Source organism: Thalia democratica, chromosome 6 (assembly GCF_965202585.1).
Source record: "Thalia democratica chromosome 6, ktThaDemo2.hap1.1, whole genome shotgun sequence".
In the NCBI taxonomy this organism is placed as follows: domain Eukaryota; kingdom Metazoa; phylum Chordata; class Thaliacea; order Salpida; family Salpidae; genus Thalia; species Thalia democratica.
This window is the reverse complement of record NC_139170.1, coordinates 14,493,698-14,516,473: the sequence shown is the minus strand read 5'-3', so window position 1 is coordinate 14,516,473 and position 22,776 is coordinate 14,493,698. Positions and strand designations below refer to the sequence as shown.

At 24.7% G+C, this 22,776-nt stretch overlaps 1 protein-coding gene across 1 annotated transcript; it reads left to right on the top strand.

Moving 5' to 3' along the window:
* The first annotated feature begins 1,852 nt into the window (after positions 1–1,852).
* LOC145837747 (ADP-ribosylation factor 4-like) lies at positions 1,853–7,963 on the top strand. Its single transcript, XM_082945184.1, has 5 exons — positions 1,853–1,964; positions 2,765–2,845; positions 5,901–6,082; positions 6,506–6,631; positions 7,292–7,963. Exons 1-5 carry the CDS (start codon positions 1,898–1,900, stop codon positions 7,373–7,375), a joined length of 540 nt encoding a protein of 179 aa, XP_082801310.1. The 5' UTR covers positions 1,853–1,897; the 3' UTR covers positions 7,376–7,963.
* Positions 7,964–22,776: the final 14,813 nt, after the last annotated feature.

Sequence of the window (22,776 nt, the reverse complement as noted above, 5' to 3'; positions counted from 1 at the left end):
TTGTTAGAAAACTTAAATTTGCTTGTACTACACAAGTTGTTTTCATGTTGAAAATCTGAGGTTGAGCATTTTTTTGCTTGTAGGGCAAAAGTTTGCTAGCCCAAGTATTAAAAGAATTATATGTTGTACATTTTTTAATAAACAAGATACTTAATACTGAAATAATTAACGATGTTTTTTAACTTCACTAATTATAACTACTACTACTAATTTAATTTTAAGCTAAAAGCAGTCAAAAATGATTGCATCCTTGTTTTCAAAAAAAAGTTAGTTGGCATTCTTTTATGTTCAAGAAAGTTAAATACTTGCTTACTTCTTAATTTTTGGTCTTGTTTTTTTTTTTTATTTTAATTAAATAAACTTTTTATAGAATTAAGTAAGATCTCAGACTTTTAGGTTTTATGTTTTTGCTTTCCTTCATTTTGAATTGCTAAATAAAGTTTAAATAGTTTTCAAAATAAAAGCCTTTTTCAAAGCGATATCTGACCAAGATGAGGTATCTGAGGCAATTTTATTACCAGCGTTATTTTACCTTAAATGTAATTCTACCTTTTTGTTCTCTATATATTTAAAAACACTGCTACCAATCTAAACTGTTTTCTTTAGCTTAAGTTATTTTTCATTTAATTTTGATCAACAAAAACATCAGCAAAAGTCTGCATTGCAGAAGCCTGGACTTTTGTATGCCGTGAGACAAGCTCAAGCTTAAAAAAAGGGTTAATCATAACTATTCGATCATCAGACTACAAGCTTTCGGTAGACTGAGACATTGGTATGATTAACCCTTTTGTTATATAATGTTGTTTGCCAAATACTAATCATTAATTTATTCCAAAAAATGACTAAAAATGTACATAGTTTAGCAACTGTCTAAATTTTAGAAATTAAACAACATTTAAAGATAGTAATAAACAGGGTTGCCACAGAATCAGGATAACTCAAGATAACTCTGAAAATTTTGAAAATCTCAGAGTGATAGCTCAAGTTATTGTGAGATTTTTCATAAAATTTGTCTAGTTTTTTTTTAATCTCAAGGTAGTTTATCTCAAGATAGTTTTAAGAATTTTTTGAATACTCATGCCAGTTTTTTCAAGATCTTATATGAGATTAAGTGGAGCCAGTTTCAAAATTTTGTTATTTTATAACCTACTTTGTTCGAGAACTTGCTTTTTATAGATTTTTAAAAGTTTATTTTAAAATTTTTTATCCTTGCCAATAGCTCTTTTAATACTAAGAAATAAATTACTAGTTTTTGTTTGAATTCTGAATTTTTATCTTGATTTTTCAATTTTTAATTTTTTCTTTAAGCAGAAACAGTTAATAGATATAAGTTTAACTACAGTATTATCTTAAGTTATCCACACACTCTTTAAAAAAATAATTGATATAAAACTTATGGGTTGAATCTAAAAAAAAATATTTTCATTAGTTGAGTAAATCTTAAATGAGGAAGCATGTTACTTCCTTTTATTATTTATAAGAAAAAAATATAGGTATGAGTAGTTTGTGCTGAAGAGGGATTTTTTTCAATTAGAAAATTTTAGGGTGACTCAGGCTAGTTTAAAATAAATCAGATATTTTTGACTTTGACTCAAAGGGTGACAAACCTGATTTAATAAGTTGTAATAGCTCTCTCTTAAAAAAGTGAGTAATGAGTTTATTATAGTTAAAAAAAAAATTATTTAAATTTTTCAAGTAATTAGATAAATCTAAGAAAAAATAACTTCATTTCAAGCTCATCTGATCTTTCAAAGTTTTTGATTACTTAATAACAATACAATTTTACTTGGTATTTTAGCTTTTTATTTTTGAAGTTTTTTCTACTCAGTATTACATTTCCTGTTTTTATCATATCAGGTTTAAATTTTTTAATTAGAATCTGTTGTAATTATTCAATATGGGACTGACTATTTCAAGCCTTTTGAGCAATCTGTGGTCTAGTAAACCTATGAGGATTTTGATGGGTTAGTTTTATGATAAATTTGAATAATGTAGGAATTAAAAAAAAAAAATTTCTATTTGCCTTATTTTGATATTTAAAAAAGTAATTTTTCAAAGAATATACATTTTAATAAAAACTATATACGAAACACATTGAAGTATATTAACGTTTTTTGTTCTTATATATTTAATTTTTCAATGTTTTTAAATTTTGTTACAGAAGATTTCATTATTTTTCTAGGAATGTTTCCCTAAAACATTATTTTTATTATTTTATAAATGTTCCTACAAGTTTTTTATAGTGTTACATGGAAATTTTTTGAAATTTTTGTATGATTGTTTTTAATGTAGGATAAATATATATTTAATATAATTAAATAATAATAATTTTCAAAGATTTTTTTTTTGTTTGTTTGTATACAAAACTTATTTTAAATTGAGGGTAAAATAGTTTATTTTAGTTTATAAAATAAAGGTTAAGGTGTGTACTATAAGGATTCAGATATAGGCCATTTTTTAATGATTAAACCCCCACCTACTTAAAGCTAAAGAAAAAATTGAATTAAAGAATTTATGTTTTTTGTAATAACAGTTTAATGTACTTTTACATTATGCAAAGTATATAATGATTTTTAAAATTATTTAGTCTTTTTTTTTACATCTTGCTGAATTTTATAGAAAATTGTTTTCTAAATTGATTAGATCACTTAAATGAAAAAAGAATAAAAATAATTAATGTTCTTGAATTGTATTTTTATTTTATTAATTAATTTTTCGAATGTGTTTTATAGAGCTTTTTATATATATGTTTTTACTGTTTTAGTTGGACTTGATGCCGCTGGTAAGACTACAGTCTTATACAAACTGAAATTAGGAGAGGTTGTTACCACTATACCAACTATTGGTTTGTTAACAAAACTTTTTTCTGTTTTTGCTATTTTTACAATGTATAGTTATTTTCATTAACTTAAAATTTTATATTTCAGAGAAAAAACAATGGTTTTAAAATTTGTTAGATAATAAATTATTTATTTTAATAGCACATTTTTGAATACTGTCAACATTTTTAAAAGCACATTGATGAATAACTTCTTGTTTTGATTCACTTTAAAATTTATATATAAATTTGATTTTCCACAGCTGCTATCGATTCTACAAAACTTTATAACTTATACATAATTTAATGTATTTATCCTTTTATCTGGGCTGCCAAAAAACTTTAAGTTTTAGAAAATAAGAAACTTGACTATTTGGATTAAACCTAGAAAAACCTGGAATATTGAAAAAAAATCACAAAATTTGACACAATAAGTATGTCATTTAAATAATTTTTTGTTGTAAAAAATCACATTGAAATTAGCTTAACAATATCTTTTGAATATTGTTCATACTAATTAAGTCTGTTTTTTACCTTAAACTTACTTTTATACTAAAACTAAACCAAACAACTTGTACTTTTGAAAACCTGAAAAAAAAAATCTCTAAGACCTTTGGCAACCGTGTCATTAGTTACTTTGACTTAAGTTAATGTGAGATATTATTGTTTAACATTATGGTGTTTAACCAGATACTTTTACTGGTATGTAGTGATAAAATCTTGGTGTCTTATTGTAAAAACTGGAGTCTTGGTTTTGGATCAGAACAGCATTAACTTTCTTAGATAAATTGCCCTAACAAAGAAAGTAGTATAGATTTACTTTTTTTAACAAGCTTTTTAAAGGTAAAGTATGAAAGTATGAAGTGATAAAAATCATGATGATAGTTTTCTCCTATGTCATTTTTTATAATATTATATTAAGAAGACAGTTACTTGTTTTTAGTAGCAATGAGGCTTATTTTTTGCTTTCAATGCATTGAAGTTATCTCAAACAATAATATATCTTTTAGGTTAAGGGCATAGAGGGGGTAGGGTCCTGTTTAAGGATACTTTTACAAAACTAAAAAAAATAAATTAACTTTTGTAAAATAACCAGTTTTAAAAAACATCCAATACAACTGTATGAAAACTAAAATTTTCTAGACAAATTTTCTCAACTTCTAGAAAAATTCACTAAAATCCATCTCCTCCTTCATTTTAAAAGCATTTTTCAGAAAATGTAATTCTCTGTATTAAAATAACTTATAGGAAGTAGATTAAAAAAGTAAAAGACATTAAAAAATATATGATCAAAATTTAAATTCTTGTCTTTTTATTCTTTTTTTTTTTAATTAAAAATTTGTTTTTGACTAGATATCAAAGTTTATTATAGAGAAAGTTTTAAAACAAATGCTCAAAAAATGAAGAAGGATACAGATTTTTAGTAAATTAATCTGTTTTTGGATTTTTAGTTTGCGCCTCTTAGGAGGAACCTTTCAACTCTCTATTTTTGATTGCTTATAATTCAAATTTACTTCTAATTTCAACAAACGGTAAAGAGTAGTTATATTAATTATGTTAAAAATAAGACTCAATTTAAAAAAAAGTGCTTCATTTCCCCTTAATGAATTCTTTTCTAAAGTCATTGCCTCTAGCAAAAGTCATATCCTTAAATATTTCTTCCGTGTAGCCTGCACATTATTTTTACCACACTATTGCTTACCCGTTTTACTTTATATGGTAAAATTATTTATCTTGGTTTCATCAAGAAAGGCATTGTTCATAAAAATGCATAATGATCTGTGGAGCAGGACCAATAAGCTCTGTTTTTTTTTCACATCAATGGAAACTTACTCCATTAACTTTGTAACTGATTTTCTGACACTACCATTAGTTAAGGATTGTTACAAAGCATAATATAACCTAGTCTGTCGTGTGCACATTAGAATAACTTAAGTTGTGTATTTTTAAAGTCTTTATTTGATCTAACCTGGAGTTCTTTCCATCTTTAAATGATTTATCTCTTAATTAATCCCTTGGTCAACCTATGGGTGAATTTTGTGTTTTGAGTAACTGGATGACTCTGAAGCCTGCTCATGCTCAGGTTTGTAGTGGTCAAAAAGATGGGAAGTCAAGTTTTGTGATTGTTATGGCATCTCTGAATTGGGAACCTTTATTGCTAATAAATAGGATCAATCATAAAAATATTTCAGTATTTTGTTGAAATTAGCTTTAATAACAAACAATGATGGTCTGAAAATTACAAATTAAAAACATTTAACTTTTATGAGCTACAAAGCGCTACAAACATTCTTAAACACTACCTAAAATAGTTTCTGTTAGACTGTTAAAACCCTTTTTTTCTTGTTCAAGTATTAAATGTTTTTAACGGCATAGGGGATTCCACCTTGATGTTTACAAGTTTATTTTAGTTTGTAGAGTTAGTTTTTTTTTTTCTGGGTTTTCAGACGTTTTTAACCGCTTTACAAAATTCAAAGTAACTTTCAAGATATAAGCAATAAAAGTTGGGACCACAATAGGTTCTTAATAGAAGGCCCAGACTAAAAACGCAAAAAAATAGTTCTACTAAAAATCTAATTCTTACTTTATTTTTTCAACAATCATCTTCAAATTTTCACAGTAAGTCCATTACTAATATTGAAATTAATTTAATGCGGGAGTTTTTTTATTTTGAAAAAAAAAGACACCTTATTATTTACTTTTTTCATCAAAACATTTTTTTTGATATTAAAAAAATTCAACTTTAAAAGTCTTATAGTTATAAATTGAATGTTTCCTGAAAATTTGAGCTTTCTACCTCAAAAAATGAACGAGGAGGTAGACTTTTAGTGAATTTTAAAACTTCCTGAAAAATTTGCGGTCCTTACATTTGTATTGGAAAATTTTTACAAAAACATCTATGTTTCTCAAACTAATTAAAATTTTTTTATTCTATAAAAACTGACTTGTAGTTTATACTTTAGACTTTAATATAAGAACCAATATTATTTTTTGTAAAATAAAATGTCCTTATTGTCCTTAATTTTATTATTATTTATTGTGTTCAAATCAGAATGCTGTTAACTGATAATAACAATTTCAGGTTTCAATGTGGAGACAGTGGAGTACAAGAACATCTGCTTCACTGTTTGGGATGTTGGCGGCCAAGACAAAATTCGACCACTTTGGCGCCACTATTTCACCAACACCCAGGGTCTAATTTTCGTTGTTGATTCCAATGACAGTGAAAGAGTTGAAGAGGCCAAAAATGAACTGAGTAGAATGGTGGGTTTTTGTTTTGCTTTTCAGGGTATAAACTTCTAACTTTAATTGTCACTTTTTTCATTACCTTGCTTTACAAAATTGATCTTTTTGAAGTTTAAATAAAAATTTTGTGTTTAAGTTTAAATAAAACTCATTTCATATGATTTTTTATGTATTAAAGCATTATTTTAAGTATCACAAAACTAAAATTTTTTGATGTTTTAACTATGTTTCTACTGTTATTTTAAGTCTTTAAAAAACAACTTTAAGTTTTCTTTTACATAAACAATAATTCAAAATAATAAATTTTACTTTTATGTACTTTAATTTGATAATAGTTCATATATTAGAGTAATTTTTGGTATTTTTTATTAAATTCCTTACGTTAAAATGACATTCTGAAATCATAAAATAGTAAAAATGTTAACTTCTTGTTTATCACAGTTGAGTGAGGAGGAGCTGAAAGACACGAAAATACTGATATTTGCCAACAAGCAGGACCTTCCAAACGCGCTTTCGTGCGCGGAGCTCACCGAAAAACTCGGTTTGAACGAACTGAGAGGCAAAGAGGTATTGTTTGATTTTTTTAAAATGTAGCAAGTGCGTATGTCTCTTTTTGAATTAGTACAAAGTACATGTTACCATTTAGATGGTTTATTTAACAGTTGATATTTTAATAGTTCGTAACTTGTGCCAGCGACGTATTTAGAAACTTTCAACTAAATTTTTAGCCAAAGTATTCTTGTTTTTAACATTAACTTAACACTAATTATTTGTCTAAGGTGTATAATTAAATAAATATCAAATATTTCATATTTATTCTAAATATTCTGTTTATAAACACAGTACTTTAATTATATAAACTTTTAGTCAAATTACATTTCAGTGTATGCTAAAACTATTTTTAACTAATATAAAACATAAAATAAGTTTAAGAAACTAGTTTGATATTTTGTAGTTATTGAATTATATGTCCGAGCTATTTTTTTTCTAAACTACATAAAAAGACAATCTCTTATGAGTTTAAACTTAAAATAAAGTTTTTTGTACTCTGATAATATAAAAACAACTTAATTATCTCTTACAGTAATAAAAATTTTTTTAAGATTTTGTTTTCAAACAATGCACTTAAAGTAAAAAGTTCCGAATTAAATTAGTACTCTAAGATTTCAATATTTTTGCCTAATATAACTCTTTTACAACAATTTTTTACTAATCTATACGTCACAGTGGTACATACAAGCTGCTTGTGCTACCGAAGGCAAAGGACTCTACGAAGGACTCGACTGGCTTTCCAATGCCTTATCAAAATAAAACAATCAAAATTTTGATTACTAAACAATGAAGTTATTTATGAGCACATCACTTTAATTGTACATCAAAACCACATTGACTTGTTGATATTGAAAGTACACACAACATTTTTTTGTTACACAATTATCTTCAGTACATTCTCTTTTTTGTTTAGTCTATGCTTGCCTAAGTTTTTTGTGCTGATACTAATATTGTGCATTATTATATGATTGGTCGCTGACTCTTAATTTTATTCACTTTTTTTTATCAAATGTACATTCAAATACTTTATATATTACTGAGTTAAGAAAATTGGTAATTTATTTGTTCTAGTCTGATTCTAACACTAAATTTATTAAGTTTTACTGACCAAGTTCAAAATTCTAGCAGTTTTTTGTTGTGCAAAGTGTTTTTTTAATTTATATTGAACACCTGAAATTATAGAGTTTGTAAGTAGATAATATTTTTCCAACAGTCCATCTTGTGGTGTATTTAAAACCGCAGTCTTATTTATTTTTTAAACTTCTTTTTCCGTCCACAATGTTTCTAAAATGCTTTTCTTTCTTATTGGTGTTTTCAATAGAGTTTTTAAATAAACTAAACGTTGTACTATAAAAGAGCAATACTGTTGATGAATTTATATAACTTTTATATCATTACGCTTATTTATTTATTATGTTATATTATTTTACTGAAGTAGAAAGAGTTTCTACAAGTCAGACAATTTATAAATAAATTGAAAAAATATATATGAAAATGTATAAATGAGACTAAACATAACTCTTACATTTACTATTTTTTTTTTTAAAGTATAATAATACTTTGCAATTTTTCTCAAAATTATTAACTATATTTATTAAACCAGTATTGATTATAATGTTTAAATAATGATAGATATATATAATTATTTGCATATATATAAGATAAATATAATTATAGTACTGAATTTCAAGTAACTTAAATATTCACGTTATTATAACTTAATGTTTCTTTAAGTTATAAAAATAGCTATAAACTAAAACCAAACAATGTATAAATTATTTCGTCCTGTTATTTGAATAACTTAAAACGCTGATTGCTCTGTGAATTTGTATAACAATTATATTTTTGATCGCACTTAAAGTACAATGAATAACGTGTTACAAAAACAACTAATTTACAAATCACGTGTTATATCAATTACAGTGTAGAAATAACAACAATAAATAGTTTGTTCAAGTGTAAAATGATTTAAAACAAGTTTAGGCAGTCTATAAAATATTAAGACTTATTGTATTTGTCTAAAACATACTTACTAAAAATTGATTTTTAGGTTGATAAACTTTTGCATAGTTGGTAGATTGCAAGAAAGTTTATATTGTTTTTAAATTGAGTTTTTGTAGCACTTTCAATTAATATATTTTTTTTAAAATTACAAACACATCTGTCTGACAACAATATAGAAATAGGGTAGGTGTCAAGTATGCACTAAGGTACACTTTTGCACTGCGTCAATTTTGCACGAAGGCTCACTTTTGCTCTGCGTCAATTTTGCACGGGTTGAAATTATTTTTAATTTGGTTTATTTTTTATTCTTATTTATCTTTTTGTTTTTTTTTTCTTATTTTTTTAAATAATTATATTTATCTTATCATTAGTGCAAAAAGCATCATTCTTTCGAAATTTTAATACTACTTGAGTAGTGATAAAAGCTGACATCCTTTATTTTTTCATTGAAATTTAATTAAATTCATGATTTAGTAGGAGCAGCAAATAAACATGTTTGTTTTTACAACCATAAAGTTGTCATATTGAACAGTATGACATATGAAAGGTTTTAATAATTCTTATTTTATAAAGTCTTAATAATTAGGGCTGAACCTAATAATTTATTTTTGAATCATTAGTATATTACTCAGGATATCATTAAAATTATTTTTAATTGAGTGAAATATTGTTTTGTAAATAGATACATTTTCAATAAATTAGTTTTTTTTTATTGGGTGCAAATTGAGACTTTTGATTGTTACTTTTCAACGAGATTAAATGTATACAAATCATTAATAAGTTTTAATGAAATTTGTTTATTATAAAATCTACAAAACAATAATATTGGATGCTTAAAAATAGGCAAACTGCGGGCTACATCTGACCCGCCAAGCAAAAACTTTTGGCCTGCGACATATGTTTGACCTAACAATATCTTCAAACGAAGTAAATTTAGATTTTTCAAAGTAATTATTTTTATTGAGATCTTGTTTTAATTATGGGTAAAAAGTAATTTAAATAAACTTTAAGTTTACGCTAGATAATTTTTCTTAGTATAGAATTCATAATTACGAGGCCTGCAAAGGATTTTTTAGTAAATGTGTTCGTCACTTGTAAACGGCTGCCCACCCCTGTTCTAAAGCTTAAAGAACCGCAGTATTTTTTCAAACGCTATTAGTTGTTTAAAAATTTTCCTTAAAATTAATATACTTTTTTTTGCGAACTATTTTGACAAGTATTAACATTAGTTTTTGTAAAAAACAAGAAAATTGTTTAACTGATACTGGTATCTTAATATAAATTTTCACTAGCTGTTATACGTTTCAATAAAAAAGGTTACTTTTAATTTAAACCTAGACATAGCAAAAAATATTTAATTAAGCTGTATTAACTTAATTTAGTTTGAGTTATGCTCATCTTAACAGAACTTGAATCTTCTATATTAAAGACAGTTAATTTATTTAAATAAAAAGTCACAACCCAACAGTTTATTGATAGTTGAAAAAAATGCGTATGTAGTTCCATTTACTTTAAACAAACTTTTTTTGCAAAGTTTAAATTTTTTTTAGGATATTGCTTGAATAAGTTTTTTAAAATATTAATTTTAAAAGTTTCTGTGTAGTAATTTTTTATTTTAATATAAAAAAACTTACTATGATAATCTTACTAATTTGATCTACAACCGCTTTTTCTGTTCTTTCTTTAATTGTATATACTTTATGAAGTATGGCCTCTTAAAGATTTTTAAAGAATTTGAATTGTCATTACTAAAGAGTGTCTTAATTCAAAAATCAATTTATACTTTACTAGAAAGGTAATTTAGTTTAATTTTTTTAAAATCTTATTATAAAATGAACGAGCAACATAACTTATGAGTTTTATAAAGTATAAACAAAAGTTTTATTTTAAGCTATACTGCTTTTAACTTCCTAAAATATAAAATATTCTACCTTGAAAATAATAACTAGTGAGCAACTTACTTAAAATACTTCTAAACATTTATACACGATATTTATAATAAACTGTAAAAACTTATCCATAAAAATATTACTTTAAAATTATTATTTTAAAAACATTTTTGTAAAAATTAAAAAAACATAGTCATTTTATTTTTTCGTTACTTATCAACTACTTTATTTAACTAAAGGTTTGTTTACTAATACAGTTATTGCTATCTTATGTTTAAGTTTTACTAGGAATTTACAGTTGTTGTTTAAACGTAACATAAAAAACTAAGTGCAAACAGACTAAAATTAAACGGATAAGAAAATTTTGTATAAAGTATCTGATACAATTTATTAACAAAAAAATCAAAGTTTGATAGTTATAAATATTCACGTACATTTTTAAATTAGCTTGAACAATGTTTTTCAACTTTAAGTCAAATATTAGTAAAAATGTAATTGTTTTTTAGCACTGGACTTTATTTTTCTGGACTTGCTTCAAAAACATTCCTTTTTCATCAACACACCAGCATACTTCGTTAAAACACTGAAAATTTGAAAGCTTAATTGTAATATAGATACTGTAATATGAAAGTGCTTAAACTTTTTAATTTAAAAAGTGAAAACGGTACTCAAAGTACTGACTTCAGTTTTTTTAACTCACTGTTTTTGTAGCAGTAGAATAAAGACCGTGTCTGTTGCAATTTGGAACCCAGTATTTGTAACTTTTGTTATCTCGATTCATAACATAATTTCTATGTGCAAGGCAAGGATGCTAAGAATTATTGGATAATAAGATTTAAAGATATTTAGATTAATAGAAACTAAACTCTACAAATATTTTTCTAGTTATCTTTTTTACATGTGACTCAATATAAATAGCTTTTTAAACTAAGAACCATAACATTTTTTTTAAATTTAGCACAATTAATTAATAAAACAAAATTAAATATACAAATCAAAAACTAGGCTTACTTTTTTGAAGCAAATTTTTTGGGAAACTTTTGAACTTTTCTAATTTTTTTATCAGTCATTTTACGTTTTTTCTTATGGTTTTTGTTTCTCAACTGTCTTGGTTTTGTTTGATTTTTATCTAAAAACAGTTTAGTTTAATGTAATAAATTAAAATCCTTATTAATATTTTTTACTTTGACAGTTTACTAGTTCTGGACAAGACGTTAAACTGTAACCAACAATGTGTATGACTCGACAACCTAAAGGTTTTTTCGTACACCAGGTCCTAGGACTAACTTAAAAAAAAGTTTTTGTTGTCGACCAATAAACATTACTAATTACTTTAATAATACTAATTGAATCTTTTTTGTTATGTTTAAATTATACTAACTTTAGTAAAAACTCAAACGGGTTTCTTTTTGTACAAAGATGTTTAGCTTAATGTTAAAACCATGTTAACTCACAAGAGTCCAACATTTTTTAAATCTTAAAAACTTACAAACACAAAAAAACATCAATGAGAAAAATTAAACCGTTTTTTTTTTTCTTAAATAAAATAGTGACCTCAATTTTTTTTTAAACTGGTTATAAAAACTATGATACCTTTCAAAACTTTATGTGATAAAGCGTTTTCTGATTCCACATCATCTAAATTGGATTTCTTAAAATAATGTTTTGACTCAAAACTTTCAGAATTTGTTTTCCGATTCTCTATTAAAGTTTTAGCTAAATAGTATTTTTGACGCGCAAAATCTTTCAAAAGATCAATTAAAGACTTTTCTTCATTAAGTCCTCTAATACACATATAGTCTGGAACTTCTTGATCAATAAAATAAACGTCATTATATCTGTTTGCTTTCCCTTGAGCATCTTTAGGCGAATAACTAAGCAAGTAACCGAAGGCAGCCGTTTTCAATACCCATTTTGTTTATTATTCCTTTTAAAGCTTCCTTCCCCTGTATCTTATCCAGCAGATTGCAAATAGTTTTCTCATTTTGTTGTTTGCACAAGTATTCCATAAATACGTCAGCTTTGATAGTTTTGTTCATTCCTGACATTTCCCATTTTCTGTCTGATTTGTGTTTGTTATACTGATTTATCAAGTAGCCGTTAAAATACATTTGAAAAGTTTTTTGTGGCAAAGTTGTTTTATCGGCAGTTTGTTTTATTTTATAATAACTTTTGTAAGCACGATATTTCATGTATTCCTCAAAAGATTTACAACTATAATCCGGTCCTAACAAGTATTTAAAATCGTATGCATCAGGGTCTTCTATGTAAAAGTCACTGTTTTCTAAAGCTCTTTCTACAGCTTCTTTGTAAGAGTAGCTGTAAAGATTGCCAAAAGCAGCCAATCCTCTTTCAACTCCTAGCTGCTTCATAAGAGAGCTGTAACTCTGGTTTTTCTCTGCGTTCAATTTTCTAACCATCATCTTGATTGTTGGGTCATCAAAAGCGGTGAGAGGCAGGGAAGTTTCTTCATCAAGTTGCCCTTCACTCGTGATGTAGGCTTCGTCGTTCAAACGCCAAATTTCGTTTAACCGGTCATTGTCTCTATATTTCCTGTACTGACCAACAAAGTAGCTGTTTATGTAGGTTTGCAAGTATTCACGAGGAATTTCAGGAAAGTTTGGTACTATGACAAAACTGTGTTTTGCGTCAGTAAACAAATAAGAAGAAAGTATTAATTCGACAAGTAAAATTAGCTTCATTTTAATACTATAACTCTGAAGAGAGATAGTAAGTGTAAATTATTTAGTTAGTACAAAACAATAAGTTGGTGTTTTTTTGTTATTATTTTTTTATAACTACATGTATCTTTAATCTTATAATTTCGTTTTTCTTTAAATTAGGCATATATGCACAATGTTTGTGTGAAAATTACAAGAATAATAACATTTTTAAAAGTATAAATAAGTTCAATACATTGCTTTAAATTGATTTTTTTTGTAATCTTTGAGCTTAAATAATGCTAGTTAGAAATACAAAAGAAAACTTTTTTTTTGTTCTTAAATCATCAAATAAAAGTTGATAGGTCCTCGTCAATAAATTTTTGATAACGTTTTATAAGTAACTTAGTTTAGTCTATTTTAAAGTTTTGGTTACAAATACCTACTTACGTTATAAAACTTTCCAATTAAAACTTAAAAATTAGTGCTCATAAAACTTTAAAAATGCTTTAACTGTAACACGGTTTTTATGTAGAGAAAGAAAGTTTTATTATTGTTTTGTATAAAATAATTTGTATGTCTTGTTTGGTATGCCTTTACCCTAAGTCTTTTAAGATTAAACTAAAACTTTATCACCTACTATTGTTAAGTTTTTGTATTTAAACTATAAATTTATGAATATCTAATTTTTAAAGATACATATTAAACTGTTAGAAGAATACAGCTAACGAAGTATTACGAAACTGGAGAAAAATTAAAATTCCATAAGTAAGTTTAAGATTAAAACTTTTAAGTCTTTTTTTTCTAAGTCTTTTATTTAATTAATCTATAAAAACATACTTCTTTGAGTAAACTAACAAATTAACTTATAAACTAAAGAGAGTAAGTGTTAAATATATACCTCACAAAAAACTACATCAACTTTATTCTATGTTTAAAATTAAGTTTTCTTACGACACAATAAAATTTTATGTCAATACAGTATTTAGAAAAATTAAAATACTAGTTATAACTAAATGTTATGTTATTTTTAAAATAATTCACATTTCAATTTGACTAAAAAAGCAAAAAGCTTGATAAATAAAATTTTATAGTTTAAAAAGTTATTATATGCACAATAAGAAATAAGTATACTAAAGTCTAAAAACTTTACGTATAAATTACAAATTAAATTTTTGAGCAGAAATAACTAGCGATATTAACTTATCAAATAACATAATTAAACTGCATATTAGTTAATTCTTTACATGTTTAAGTATCTAAGTACTAAACTAAATTTAAAACAAGCATACGTTTTTCATAAAAGTGTAGGCTTTATTTGTAAATTTAATGGTTTTTAAAGTTTTTAGGTTTCAGTTTAATAAAAGTATATAACTTGTTACTTGTTACATTTACTAAAACTAGAACAATTATTTCTACAAATATTACTAGTATTATGACTTTTAAACTAAAAAAATAAATTAAAACCATTTCACTCAGTGCAAAGTTTGAATTTGTTGTTATGTACAAACTTAACTCCGAATTAAAATTAGTTTTGTATTTAGATACATCTTTAAAAATACTTTTTTTCTGTAAGATCAAAATGATAACACATAACTCAGATGTCGGCAAACTGCGGCTCATGAGCCAAATGCTGCCCGAAATGTACTTTTTAGCTGAAAAAATACTTATTTAAAACAAAAACATAGGTTAAAATCACAAATAGGCCTTTAGTTTTATAATTCTAATGCTTTAACATTGCTTATTTTATAAAATATGTTTATTTGTAGTTTTTATTGATTACTATAACTATTTTGAAAAATCTGCTACCAACGAGCAGCTTTTTTAGTAAAACTAGCCCGAAACTTATAGAAGCCTGCGACTCCTGACATAACAACTTGAAATTTAATTTAAGTTGTAACAAATTTAATCATAAAATCCTAGGCTAAAATTAAGACCTTAACTATCCTGACTAATAATTTTTGTATGATATTCTTTTTATAGGCAGTTTTGTATTGTTTTGTAAATAAGCAAACGAAACAATTAAAAACTGTTTAAATTGGTTAACAATAAAATTTTTATTTATATTTAATGCACACCATTAAGTGTTTAAAACTATTTCCTTCTACAATTAAAAAACAGCTTAGCTTCCTTAAGTAAAAAAAAAATATTTTTTTTTAAATAGTTTAGTTTTTTAACTGAAATAATAATAAAGTATTTTTTGAACAAAATAAAACTTATCTGCTGAAGTTATATAAACTATTTATTTATATTCTATAAGTTCTACACTAAACTTTGTTTTTAACCTGTTTTTGATCATTAAATTTAAATGAGTTAAAAAAATAAACTTTGTCAGTAATTTACTTGCCTAACCTAATCATCTACTTTTTGTTTTTATTACGTACGATACTTAATATAAAATATTGTTCAAAAGTTTTCGTTATTTAATACAAACTAGAAATTTAATTTCCAAATAAAACATTAGTTATAACTAACATAAATTTATTTAAGTTAAAGTTGTGAAAATTTCACAATATAAAGCATATTTTTCGGCAAAGAGGTTTTAAGCTAAATTTTTGCTCTTTTTGTGTATTTGTTGTTTTGCTTTCTTAGGAACATACTCTATAACTACAATTAATTTTTTTTTTTAATTAATTTATTTATAATTTTTTATCAATTTTTTTTTTTGATTGTTTATCAAAACATTAATCAAAATTATCTAAGACTTTAAATTAGAAAAAATATATATGCTATAACTCAAACTTTTATTTTGCATTAATTTTGCTAAATAAGTATCTTTGGTAAAAATCACTAGAGAACTTGTTACATTTTAAGGAAAACTGCTAAAAACGTAACCTATAACTTCAACTGTTTCCTAGGGTTTAAATACTTATTTTACATAAAAATGATTAGAGTACAATATATTTTTTTTTAATTTTAAACAGCGTTGTCTGAAATAAAAACAGTTTGTACGGTACTTTATATACTTCAGTATTATATGTATTTATTTCAGCAAACTTGCTTCGCTAGGACCTTTATTAACAAACGATTAACTTGAAACTTTAAATATTTATTATCTGTAATATAAATATTATTTCAAAAAGTTAAAATATATTTTTTTAAGTTTTTCAATTATATTTTAACAATTTCCATTTAATATGGTTCCAATTCTATATTGATAAAAATGTACATAACATGTCGGATCTATTCGACGTAGAGCTATGCATGCAGGACGGTTTCATTTTGTTAAACAAGTAACTTTATAAACTAGTTATTTCCAGAAAAAGCTCTACTAATAGGAGCGAAAGCACAACAAAATTCAATTTTACTTTTAGACTTTACTAAAACACACTCTGTTTTAAGGATTAGGCTACTTTTAAAACGAATTATTTTACAAAACAAAACAAACAAAACTGTAAATACTTATAGGATAGGATTTTAATTAAAAAAATACCAGGTCATAATTGTTTATATTTTTATAACTTATAAATACTTTTATTTTTTATTGACTTGAAAACAAGATCCGGGTCCGGTTGAATCATAACTTTAAAAATGCAAATCCCGATCCAGTCAGAATTTAAAAATGCATCCAGCCGGATATTAATTTTTTAAATGCATCCCGTTTGATCTTTATTTCTAGAGTAGATCCAGTCGTATTCTAATTTGGAGATTCTGTAGATCATTAAAATTAACTAAATGAAAAATCTCAGCATACGAAAGTTTTATTCATAATGCTATTTATTTGTAACACATACATTTAAGCAAAGTTTTTAATTAATAAATACCCTTGTGTATTATATAGTTTATTGAAAAAAAGCGAAAAAAAACTAAAATTTTTGCTCAAAAATGTTTTGGTTCAATGACCAGAATAGCAAAAAGACTTCTCGGTCATCGAGTTGCATACCCAAACTTAGTCAAAATTATAGTGAGCTAAAATGAAAAAAAAAATGAAAAATTCAAACTTTAAAACGAAAAGCTCTATGAAAAATGACACTATTAAACTTTAAAACATTAAATATTTTTCTTAAAAAAAAAAATAAATAAAAAAATAGAATTTTCCAAAAAAAATAAAGAATTTTTACACACACATATATCTAACATTATATACACATAAATATATATCTAACTTGTTAAAAGGTCAAGTTTTTATCTGAAGTTTTAATTTTAAAACTCATCCAGAACTTTGCAAATAAATTACCCTTTTATATGTTTTAAAAAAGAGAAAATATATATATATATATTAAGTCTTTTCCTTTTTTTATGTGTGTTTAAGAATTTCGACTCTACTACCAACTTATTTTAACTTATTAAAAAATAAGTAACAGTAAAATAAAGCTATAACATTGAAAAAAATAAAAATAAAGTTAAGCTGCAATATTCAAACAAAGTAATATAAAGCTGTATCCATAAAAAAAAACTGCTTAAACTAAATAAAAAGTATAGAACAAATATATCATTTTAATTAAGTATTTTGTGCTAAAAAGGTTTTTATTTTTATTTGATAATTTAAGTTAGAAAATAAAAATATTTCGCATTTGAATAGAAAAATAAACTATTGTAAAATCTTTTAGAATTTTAAAGAAGTTATTTTTACAATAATTGAACTTAACTTTTAAAAATGAAAATATGAAGATACGTATTATGTAAAAAAAAAACAATAATAATTTTAACAACAATGATATTAACAACAACAAATTTCTTTCCATTAAATCAATCAAAAAACTTATTTTCTCTTTGAAAAACTTGTCTAAGTTTTAACTGAAATTATAGAAAGAAAACAACATTTGTAAACATAAAAAAGAAAAATTTTGCTTTGCTCAAAAAGAGATTTTTTTTAACATAAATTTGCTTGAAACAGTTATCTCAGCTTGCTTTTTAAATACTTTATTTTCTGCTAAAATATAAACATCAATAACTATTCTTTTTACGTTTTCATGCAATAAAAAAAATCATAATAATAAAATATACATAAAAAAAAAGTTTGTTAGTAGAAAAAAAAAAAGTTTGTAAGTATTCTGAACTTAATTCAAAAAAGTAATCTTAAAGAATAATCTTAAAAATAACTGGACAGAAAATTCTAAAATCTCGACTAAACCAATGTTAATGTAACCAAACAAATCTACTTTCCAACAAAAATATAAAAAAAATAAACAAAAATTTGGATATTAAATGAATTATTAAATAGTAATCTTAAACTACAATCTTAGAAATAATTAGATAGAAAATGCTAAAATCCAGACTTAACCAATTTTACTGTGACCAAACAAATCAACTTTCGGACAAAAAAAACTAAAATATAAAAACAATGATAAAAATTTGGATATTAAATGATAAGTATTATTAACTCCTTAAACAAAGTAAATAGGCGAGTAGGAATGACCACTAATGACCTTGAGAATTACTATTTAAAAGATAACTTTTAAGTTCATGCTGGAACTTTCGAAAATTACTTATACTTTTTAAACTTAATGGTAACTTAGTCCATAATTTACAACCTTGGAAGGATAGTGATTTATGACCTATTTTGCTGGTGAATCTAGGTAGGAAAAAATTTGTTTCTGAAGACCTGGTATGATAATAATGTACATTTTTTACACTTTTATAGTAATTTTTAAAGTTATCTGGTAACAAATTGTTGTTAAATTTAGACATAAACAGACCTAATTCATATAGATACAGACTTTCAACATCTAATACTTTTTTCTGAGTTTTTAATTTTCTTACACTGTCATCATATTTCTTATAATGTATGCATCTAAGTGCTCTGTTTATGAGAACATTAATATCATTTATACATTTTTTATTTGCTCTTCCCCAGCACAACAAGCCATATCTAACATTGCTCATAAGCAAAGAATTAAAGATCAAATATAATGCTTTTTCATTTAAGAAGTGTCTGGTTTTACATAATATACCCAATGTTTTTTGTAATTTTGTTTTTATAGTTTCTATGTGTTCTGACCATTTTAAATTTCTGTCTATAATTATTCCCAAATATTTATAGCTATATGTGTTTCATATAACTGTTTTACCTATTTCTACATTAGGATCTTTATTTTTCCAAAAAATATATTTTGATTGATATAAAATCATGCTTCTGGTTTTTTAAGATTTAATTTAAGTTTGTTTTTTTAAGTTCTATGCTAAAATTTTTACTGTCATTTAGATATGTGTCTTTTGTATATGTTTTGTATAACATTGTGTCATCTGCAAAGTTGAGGATGTTAAGACCAGTGTATTATTACTATTGTAGATTTATTATTATGAGTTAAAAAGTAATTAAAAATCTTTTAAAAAATTGATTAATCTAATCATGCAAAAAAGAAACACGAGGTTGTTACCTGTTAAATTTAATAAAAAGCTTATCAAATATATATATATATATATATTGTTTATTGAAGGATAAAAAAGCACTCAAAAAGTTTGGTCTAAGGATCTGGTGTACGAAAAAACCATTCGATTATCGAGTTGTGCACCACATGCTTTTACAATTTCATATGAGCTCAAAAATTAAATTTCTTCATCTGAGTTTTTAAAACTTATGAAATAATATAGTCAATAAAATGAAAGAATAGAAAAGAAAATTGAACAAAAATTAACTAGGTTATGTGTTAACTTAAAAAAGTTTTTTCATAATGTACTCAAAAACTTGTCTAATAAGATAAAAATCAAAAAACAGTGTAAGCCAAAACCTTAAAATATTAAACACAGAACTAGAGAACATTTCTAGACTCAAAAAAAATTAACTCAATTTATAAAACCAGATAAACAATACTAATAGCAGATATAAAAACACTTGAAAAACAGGTTACAACTTTTTAAATTTTGGTATAATTGTAATAAGATAAAATACTTTTTCATTGTATTTTATCAGTATTTTATGCTAAAAGTTAAACTTTTTTTTTAATAGTTGATTCAAATACTTAAAGAAGTTTATATATGAATACATAAATATAGAAATATTATATACTATAGTTTATTGAACGATAAAAAAATGCTCAAAATATTTAGTCCTAGGACCATGTGCACGAAAAATCTTTCAGATATCGAGTCGTACACCACGGATACCTTTTAACGTCTTGTCCAGGATATATAAATGATTTTTATTACTTTATAAAGAAGTGAATTTAAACATAAACTCAACTTAATTTTTATGAATAATAATATAAAAATAAGTATTGTAACATTAATACACTATGGAACTTAATGAAAAAAAAAAACAAAAACAATAACAATGAATGATAATAACAACATAAAACTTTCTTCTTTCATTTTTTGAAAACTTTTCTAAGGTCAAAAATGTAACTATAAAGATGCAAATAATATTTGCAAACATAAAAAAATCTTTTGAAGTTTCCTCATAAAGTTAGATTAATTTATTATGAGTTAACTTTAGACTTAACTTACTATTTACTTATATGCTTAACTCTCTGTTAAAAAGTACATCTATCACTTAATTTTTATATGGGCATACAAGAGAAATAAAAAAATATATAAAAAAGTTTGTAAAAATTCCAAAGTTAGTTCAAAATAGTAATCTTCATAAACAATCTAAAGATAGCCAGATAGAAAATGCTGCAGTTTAGACTGAAGCACTGTTATTGTAACCAAACAAATCAACTTTTGAACTAAATTTGTTGGGTATTAGATGACAATTATTATTAACTCCCTAAAGAAAAGTAAATTAACAAATAGTAATGATCACTTAGGACCTCAATAATCACTATTTGATAAATATTTTTAAGTTCATCCTAGAACTTTCAAAAAATATTTAGATATTTTCAACATAATGGTAGCTCAGTCCATAGTTTACTACCTTGGTAATCTAGTAACTTGTAACCACACTTGATGTTCAATCTAGGTCGGAAATAGTTTGTCTTTGAAAACCTCGTATGATAACTATGGTATAATATCAAAATTCACCCGATTATTTTTTCTTCTTTTTTTGCATTTTCTTTATTTTTATTTTTTCACTATCACTGTTACCCCTAACCCTCGATCGGTAAGCGATTTTCGATTTTGATTGGGTGGATTTTGAACGTGTCCCTATAATAATGGATACTTTTAACACTTTTAAATTAATCATTAAACCTAGCTGGTAACAAATTATTGTTGAATTTAAACATAAAAAGACCTAATTCGTGTAAATGCAGACTTTCAACATTTATTATTTTTTTGGTTTTTATTTTTCTAACACTATCATCATATTTCTTATAATGTATGCATCTAAAGGCTCTGTTTATAAGAACATAAGAAAGCTTTTAAGGACTAAAATAGCCATACATACTTGAATTTCCTTTTTGCTAAATATCGAATAATACTTATAAACTTAATAAAATCATTTCTAATAATCTAAACAACAACATTATGGTAACTAAAAATACAAAAAAATACTAATTTGTTAGAATTTCAAACTTAAATCGTCGTATACCCATCATCATAACTTAAGTATAAGAAATACCTTTTTTGATAAACTCTTTTTTCAAAGGTAAAAATTAAAACAAAATTTTAATTAATCATTGTTTATAAACTTTTATCTTTTAACAGAAATAATACTCACTGAAAACAATTTTTTTTCCTCTTCCCTATCTGTTTTATGTTTTTTATACTGTGTCGACAACGATTTATTTTTTAAAAACACATGCACTTAAATTGAAAATAGTAGAATTAATAAACAAACCCTTGAAGTTTTTCTAAACATATTTTTGTGATAATAAATAAAATTATTTTATTACTAAAAGTTACATTCATTTCAATGCTTATGAAATAACAAATTTTAGCAATTTCGCGCAGTGGCATTCGGCAGAGTAAGGTGGTGGGTCGTGAACGTACAAATTAAAAGCTTTGTTTACTTATGAACGTTTTAACAACAAAAACGTAGCCTGTGAAGTTTTGACTTCTTCAGATTTAAATATGTGCTTAACAGTTGTCGAACAGTATATTTGTGCAAATTTAAATTCCTATTAGTTTGCTTTACGCGTCTAATCTTCGTGTTTTTAGTTTAATTTGAAAAAAATCTTTGCTCTTAACTAATAATCTACGTTTTTTTTATTTTTTTCTATCCCCTTTACTCACAAGCGTTCCCACTGTTTGCGACAAAATACTAAACTACATCTTTTGATGCAAAACTGAAATTGTTACGTCTAGAAAGTGTATATAAAACTTGAAAATTTTTGTTAAATATGTATAAAAGTTCAAGTGTTACACTATCAGAAGGCATAACTTTTATAAAAAGTCTTTAGCGATACGCCGTGTTCATAATTAATTTAACTAAAAACACGGAGATTTTCCTTAAGGACAAAATCGGTCGTAGGTTGTTACAGATGCTGTTGTTGATGGTCGTGGATTAAAGTTTGTTATTTATTTTTGATGGTTCGAAACATCTAAATTTTGTTGATGATGGCTAGAATAAATTGTTTAAAAAAAAAAATTAAGAAATCAAGTTTGTTTACTTACAGGTAAGCCAAATACATTAATTTTAAAATGCTAGAATTAATCACGTCGCGCAAGCTGTTTTGGATAAAACATAGTGTCTAAACTTTTCGGCCGTAGTTAACCGACGCTTATCAAAGAAAAATTATTTTCAACTTGAGCTGAAGCTAGAGGTGTGCAACATTTTTAGTCGGCG

What these genes read in the sequence shown, in the direction of transcription:
- LOC145837747 (XM_082945184.1), top strand. Translation starts at nt 1,898, where the DNA reads ATGGGACTGACTATTTCAAGCCTTTTGAGCAATCTGTGGTCTAGTAAA. An exon ending in ACCTATGAGGATTTTGATGG is followed by an intron (nt 1,965 to 2,764) that starts GTTAGTTTTATG and finishes TTACTGTTTTAG; the next exon opens with TTGGACTTGATGCCGCTGGT. An exon ending in ACGAACTGAGAGGCAAAGAG is followed by an intron (nt 6,632 to 7,291) that starts GTATTGTTTGAT and finishes TATACGTCACAG; the next exon opens with TGGTACATACAAGCTGCTTG.